This window comes from Acanthisitta chloris, unplaced genomic scaffold, assembly GCF_000695815.1.
Source record: "Acanthisitta chloris isolate BGI_N310 unplaced genomic scaffold, ASM69581v1 scaffold5919, whole genome shotgun sequence".
In the NCBI taxonomy this organism is placed as follows: domain Eukaryota; kingdom Metazoa; phylum Chordata; class Aves; order Passeriformes; family Acanthisittidae; genus Acanthisitta; species Acanthisitta chloris.
This window is the reverse complement of record NW_008690763.1, coordinates 77,037-84,877: the sequence shown is the minus strand read 5'-3', so window position 1 is coordinate 84,877 and position 7,841 is coordinate 77,037. Positions and strand designations below refer to the sequence as shown.

At 39.6% G+C, this 7,841-nt stretch overlaps 1 protein-coding gene across 1 annotated transcript in view; it reads right to left on the bottom strand.

Annotated features, from left to right (window-relative positions):
- NOL4 (nucleolar protein 4) overlaps nt 1–7,841 on the bottom strand; it is a 77,782-nt gene that overhangs the window by 8,627 nt on the left and 61,314 nt on the right. Inside the window, exon 6 of the mRNA XM_009081941.1 lies at nt 1,747–1,927. Coding sequence (XP_009080189.1) covers nt 1,747–1,927 — 181 coding nt within the window. The remainder of the gene's footprint in view (nt 1–1,746; nt 1,928–7,841) is intronic.

The following is a 7,841-nucleotide window of genomic DNA, read 5'->3' as shown; positions in this document are numbered from 1 at the left end:
AGAAGAAGGGTTTGAGCCTATGTCTTTCTGCAAACCTATCTTGAGCTTTAAATGTGAAAAAACACTGGAGTCCTCTATGTTAAAGACACAAAGAAAATGTTGCTTCTAATATGAAAGCATCACTAATTTATGGTGTTTAATTTCTATGTCATTTTTAAAAATTGCATGCTGAAGGGACACAGAGTACTTTTGCCTAAATCCCACAATTCACTGAAAAATGGTAGTCATGAAAAGTATCCTATTACAAGAGTTTTGAAGGGAAAAACAAGTATACAAAACAGTTGTGATTCCTCACAGTTTAAGGTTATATAAACCAGGACAATACTGATGGCTTCTGCTGACAAATAACACATGGGGAGTTTAATCCTACTCTTAGTTGCGTAAAAGAGCAAATGCTGACTGTTTTCAGTGGGAACTGGCTTGGATCCTCTACGGTCACAATTTAAAAGACAATTTTAAAGTTCTTGTGCATTTCCACAAAAAAAAAAAAAAACAACCCAGATTTCCATAGTCTGTCTTACTCTTATGAAAACATTTGATCAGAGACCACATTCAGTACCTCAGATGTGGTTCTCATGTCTATGGAAACAACTGTAATCACAATTCACTCTCTTTAAGTCGAAGTCTTTTGACAACTAAAATATTATCTTTCTAAAGCCTTTTGGAAACTTAAAGAAAATCACTCATAGAATCTTGGGAGTGGAGGGTGAGAAAGCAGACATGACTGAGGGTCCCCAGGACACCACATACCAATAACTCCTTGAAGGCTGCAGTCTTGGTAGCATTTTGAAAACTGCTGAGCATGCTCAATATAGAAGCTGTAGCAGAACAATTACCATCTTGCCTAAGTCAGCCCATCTACCTGAAGCAGCACTCTCTTCAGCCAGAGAGGGATCAGCCAGGGCAACCCCCCAGGGATTTCTCCATCCTCTGAGACATTTCTTTAAATAGAGTTCTGGAAGGCAATAGACTCTCAGGCTTCCAGAGTTCTCAGTTTTCTCTGACAGAGAGACAACACCCTTCTTGTCAGGAGGGTTTTGCCCTGAATTTGTGTGAAATCAGTATGAGGGACTATTTCAAACAAATACTACAATTTGCTTACATTTGTAACAAAAGGTTGCCAATATAAGAAGAAAGGAATGTTGTCTAAATAAATGACTCCACTGTTTTTTTCAGAGGGACATACAACCCCATGCTGACATATATTTACCTGCATCATTTTTAATTTAGTGTATAAATGGATATGATGATTTCTCATTTAACACTTGGTATGCCAGATCCTTATCTGCGTAAATCAAAGTAGCTGGTGAGACCGTGTGAGAAATCTAGGTCAATTCATTTGTGTAGCACAATATGGAACTCAGTGTTCTCAAACTCGAGCCAAAAAAGATAGTAACGGCCTCATTTTGTGATCAGTATAGAAGAGGGCAATAATGTCAGGGTAGGTCCTCATAAAGTCAAGCAAATGGACTGAAGATCTAACCTGGCATTTTTTTACTTTGCTTTGTTAGAGACTTCGGGTTCATTCTTGCCCTATTGTGTATTAGTCCCTTGAAACTGAAAGGAGACTAGCATGCAGTGAGCAAGTATTTTGCTCAGCAGTAGCTGTTTGCAGGATTGTGTTCCTGCTCATTATGTGATAATAGCCTATGGATATCGAGCCCTTTGGACTAGCTTTTTGTACAGCAGGGGGAAACATACACATGAGCACATACACACAGAGGCACATTTTGTAAGGAAACTCACCACTGCTAGAAGCATCATTGAGATTTAGCAGCCCACCTCCGAGCCCTCTGTAACTATGGTAACTGTAGGTCCCATTGCCATTGATGTACAACACCTCCTGTGTGCTGGAAACAGCTGATGTTGAGTAAGTGACCTGGGCTGGCTCCTGTTTGTACTGCTTGTCAGCTGGAGCAGCCTCGTCCTACAAAAACAAGGAAAGGTTTTGAATGATTGTTACATTTTGCCTTGCATGAGAGGATCTTTTCTGTTGTTAAGACTCTACATCTATTGCTTTCAGAAAGTATAATACATGATAAACAAGCACAGACAAATTTCTGATAGACCAAATATCAGCTGAAAAGAAACAATGGAAATGGGCAAGAATACATTTCCTAAAAATCTGAGAATATTATCTTGCTTGTGCTCCACAAGACAATCATACTGTTTCGCAAAGGAGAAGATGTACCATCTCACCCTGAAGAGCTCACAGTCTTCTGCAAAACCAACTCTGTCCAGAAATAGTGGGCAAGGATAGGAAAAAGCCATTACTTCCTGCATACCAGAGTGACACTTCTGAGCCAGAGAATCGTACCTTTCTCGATAAGATAAACTAATACAGAATGCATCAACTACTTATTTTGATGTATTAGCCTGACAGAAGGAATAAAACAGCATTTCCTATATCTGGAGGTCTTGAGTGAGTTGTCCATCCACACAAGGGCCAAAAGGTAGGGAGAGATGCCTCAACAAACGTGACTTGAAAACGTTTGTTATCTACGTACAAGCAGTTGCTGTTCGTACACCATGAGTTTTCCTCAATGGTCCCTGTGTGCGTCTTAGATGATCACATAACATTTAACAGGATTTAACACAACAGCTGATTTTCCCCTAAAGGAGATGATGTTTAAGCGAAAGTGTATTTTTCCTCATCTGCACTTCTGTAGCTACTGCTTAGAGCACCTCACCACCACTCATGATCACAGAATGCCCCTGTGGCAACTTTAGTAATGACACAGGTGAACAAAAGAAAAGCATTAAGAGAAGATTGAATGTGGTTTAGTAGTTGAAAACAAGGAATACTATCAGTGTGTGACTGCTCATCCCACCACAGGGACCTGAGTGCCAGAACTTCTGATTTAGTCTGCAAATGTATTTGAACATTTTCTTCATTTCTTTTAAGTTTTTGACATTTTGTATGGGTCTGATATTACACTCTTATCTGATGAAAATCTATTTCAGTGATTTCAAATAAAATGGATCTATGGAAGACCTGTATTTAAAAGATCTTTCAGAGTAGTTAACTGAAAAAAAAATCTGTAAGAATTTTCTCCCCTTTGTATAATATTTTGTCCATTTCATGCCTCTCTCTTCTGCACAATCCTTTTACCAATATACCAAACATATTAAGAATGCTATAAAATATCTCAAACCTTTCTTTACAGTATTTACTTAGAGAGACCAAATAGTTCAAACAGTGACCAGGCTCTGTGTTGAAGCAAAAGGGGCTGTGAAGCAGCTTTCCTGAATGCACTAGGAGCAGTTGTTGGCTCCACCTCTCAAATAAGACACTAGCAACTTTTCTGAGATGAAGACATCCCTGTCTCTTAGATATTTATTGCTGAAAGAGACTTGGGCACAACTGAGATGACTCAGAAGAAAGTATATATATTATTAACAGAAATGTTAATATTTAATACAGAACACTGAACATCAGATAATTAATTCCATAAACAATAAGAATGAGGCCTCTTGGGCACCAATATGAGCTGAGGCAAAGCTTTGCATTTATAAGAGAGTTGGCCAAACTGGTCTCCTAAGCATCTTCTTAAGTAATAATAATCTTAAACAAAGGGTCAGAATTGCAATGTATTTTTGCCAGGAATTCAACTTTAATATCATTTACCTTTCATCTGCAAAGGTCATTGGTGTCTCTTGTATGAGAAATTGTATTATTTTCTCTGAGTATATTCATAATCTATACAGTAAAGATCTATCTTGGTAACATAGCTTAACTCATCACCCAAAAATTTAACACTTTCAAGACTGAGATGTTCTCTACCCTTAGATCTAAAACTAGATGATACTTCCTGCCATAGACTCACTCAGAACCTCATTTTATTTTCACAAACATTTGTAAAGGATCTTCTGCAAATTTATCAAGGACTAAGCTGTGTTCACAGGGTGCAGTGCAAATGGGACTAACTCCCATAGCTGAGCAGAGTATCTCAGGATCTGTCTGCTTGTCCTCACTGTCTGGAACCCACAAATCTGCTGACTCTGGATTTAAATGTCCACCAGAGCCCCTCTAGTCAGTGCACTGAAGCCCAAACTGGGAGTTTCTTGCAGAGTGGATGCACTGAGCTTCTAGCAGAGCACAGAATGCAGTCTGGCCAGAAGGCAAAGCAAGGCCTCTCAGTGAAGTGGTCAAGAGGACCAGACAGGTCATTCTGCCCCTGTACTCGGTGCTGGTGAGGCCACACCTTGAGTACTGTGTGCAGTTCTGGGCCCCTCCGTTCAGGAAGGATATTGAAGGGCTGGAGTGGGTCCAGAGAAGAGCAACGAGGCTGGTGAAGTGATTGGAGCACAAGTGCCATGAGGAGAGGCTGAAGGAGCTGGGGTTGTTTAGCCTGGAGAAGAGGAGGCTCAGGGGAGACCTTATCACCCCCTACAACTGCCTGACAGGAGGTTGGAGTCAGGCGGGGGTTGGTCTCTTCTCGCAGATGACTAGCAGTAGGACAAGAGGGCACAGACTCAAGCTCTGCCAGGGGAGGTTTAGGTAAGAAATTTTTTACAGAGAGTCAGGCATTGGAATGGGCTGACCGGGGAGGTGGTGGATTCACTATCCCTGGAGGTTTTCAAGATGAGACTGGATGTGGCACTTAGTGCCATGGTCTAGTAACGATGGTAGGGTTGGACTCGATGATCTTTGAGGTCTCTTCCAACCCGGCTGATTCTATGACTGGTGCATACCAGCTCACAAGTAGAGCGAGCGCATGGCCAAGAAGTGGGAGACCAGAGTTCTGTCTCCTTGTTGCAGTACATGGTGAAGAGGCGGAAAATTTGGGATGCAAGGGCTATGCTGGCTGTGGTGAAGGTGGGACCTGAACTCAGAGCTGCCATCTCCTAGCAACCAGGCTCAAAGCAAAACTGCAGTGGGAGTTCTCGCTGAGCTGTGCCACTGTGAGGAAAGAAATGCACAATTCATAGGGCTGCAGAGATATCAAACAAAACGGGATATGATTCAGTTCCTTTCCAAAAGTGCTGTCCTGGGAGGCTTCCAGCCCCTGCTCCCTTCCAGATACTCCCTAACACAAAATTCACGAGCTGCTCTGAGGTTAGATATCCAAGGCTGGAGCTGTGCTGCTGAAGGGAGATATTTGTATAGAACTAATTGCAGCCATGCACAACTCTGATATGCCATGGGCTGGGGGGCTGAGGTGGAGTCTAGGCACCCTGGTGGGGAGGACACTACTTGGGGAGGTGAAAGGGGCCAAGGATGATGCTAAGCCCAGGACCCCTTGTACTGTGTATGAGTTCTAACCTTTCAAAAACTACAGGAAAGAAGGCTTTTTCTAAATATTGCATCTCTTTTTAAAGAGCAGACCAATCACCTGTCCAATGAAGAATAAGTTGCCATACGTTTCAGACATTAAATCTGATCCTCGACTAAGTGTTTATCTCAGTACTTCAGGATGATTAAATGCAGAAGCAGGGGAGGATTTTTGGTGAGTTTTTCTGAGCAGGCTCAGGTGTCAGCCCTACTGGTAGGATTATGAACCATTAGCCTGGTCCCAGGAGGTTAGGTGTTGCTTCTTACACAATCCCTGGAGATTTCAGCATTTTTGTACTTCAAAAGGCAAAACTGTGTCCTTTTACCTTCCAGCCATACCAAGCATAAAGAAGCCAGGCTCTCTTTCTTGGGCAGAGAGAATATGAGTATCATATTCACTTTGGGGTACCTGAGATTTATTCTTCATGGATTCCTTTTCTTCTTTCTTTTCATCTTAATTGACTTTGTTTTTAAACTAATGTAGAAAGTAAACAGTGTTGATCCAGAACAACACTATGGTTTTTTTAATATTTTGTGTTAGTTATTCAGCACCTCTTGTTTTTCCTTATGTTATGTTTACTTTGGAATGACTTATTTATTTAATATGCTATTTTGAAAATACTTTCATTTCATAATAAACATTAACAATTAACTAATCGTTTATTAATATGTTTGACCTAACTACCTGGAACATACAGTGTTGTCATTCATAAAAATTTATTAAACTTGTGAAGTATTCACTAATTATTTTTAAAGCATTTAAAATTTACCTTTAATAAGATGTGGATAAAATATTTGTCCATCTAGAATATTACTCCCACTATCTTAATTTTGCATATGACAATGAAAATAAGTCATGCTTCTAACAATATTTCTCTTCTGAATTTATTTTGGAGGACAAGCAATTTAAGTCTTGAGCATATCATCTGGAAAATGATGGAAATCACAGAAACGGAAAAATACCTTTTAGGTACAAAAGCATGCTGAAATAATAATTTATCTCTTTGCTTGAAAAGTGGATGCATGAAGTACTTACTGTGATCCACAATTTGATATATACCAGAGATACGTATGTCTCAGTTTTATGTCAAGGTCTGTACTAGGGGAACCAATTTTTTCCATTAAAGGACACATAGAAAAAATTTTATTAAATTTTGGTTTTAATCATGGGAGCAATTTAGTAATCCTTTAAGGACAGTACATGCTAAGAAAATATTCCATGAATGATTGCATAACCTGCATAGTTAAGAAACCCTGCTCTGCTCTGACTGATATTCTGAGCAGCAAACGAATAGTTTAAAAGGGAAACATCATCCACAGCAACACAGATGCTAATGCAGATTGTCAGGACTGTGGTACAAAGAGGGAGGCTCATCAGCAGTGTCCCAGCCTCCTGTTCCCTGCCAGCAGAGGCTCAGCACACACCTCTCTTTTCAGAAAGTCTGCCCTTTGTGGAAGCACCTTTAGCAATGCCACTGATCCTTTCTGTTCCACATCTTCTCCACCACCACCAAAATAATACAAAAAAAAGCACAATGGTTTGTTAAAATAAAAAGCCCTGGCAAATCTGTGCTACATTGAGTTTTGATCCCATATACACATAAGTGTCAGAAATTCTGTGTACTCCCATTAAGAGAGAGCAGTGCTATTGCCTTGGCTTCCCTGTTAGCAACAGGCATTGCTAACATGAATATGTAAAGACCAAAACGCAATGTGTATGCAGATCGGCTCGCATGGACAATGCTGGCTGACCACAGAGCTAACAAAACTCCTGCAAAAAGAATATAAATAGTAATGTTTCAAAAATAGCAAAGATGGTGATGTGCATTTAGCTACTGCTTTCATGAAATACAGTGCCTAACAGAATGACAAATAAACAGCTCTGCGAATGATAGCTTTTAACTGCCCCTATGTCAACATGATTGTTTCCCATCAGTTAGAAAAGAGAGAAAAAGGCTAACACATTTTTGCCTCATATTTCTTAATACTTTCTTTTTTAATATGTTAAACTGAATAAAAATGTGGATTTCTTGTTGCTCTTGTCAATAAAAACTTCTCTTAGAATACAACTTTGAGGTTAGGAAAACTCAAATGCAGATTAGTCTTCAAACAAATAGGCAGACCAGGGAACCAATATTTGCATATGGTCTTCCATTTTTTCAGCATATGAAAAAGAAATCATTCACATGAGAAAAACAGAACAGGCTTTAATTTTTGGTTTTTTAAGCCTCAATAGCTTGTAAAACGGCTTTAGAAGAGAGGAGATAATGTTTCATACATTTTTCCCATTTGGAACCCAGTAATTTAATTCTATGACTTCTGAATCAAAAGCAAAATAAATAGAAACACATGATAGAACCTCGTAGCACTTTACAAAGCACACCCAATTAATCCTTACAATGCTCCTGTTAGATAGGACTTTTATCACTGCTTTTCAGATGGTGAGATTCTGGCAACAAAGACAACCTTAAGCTAGCATTACCTAATATGTAAGGCACTTGAGTTCTGCAGCTATAACAACACAACGGGCTTTTCTTTGTGTAACATAATTTTAAAAATAATAGGA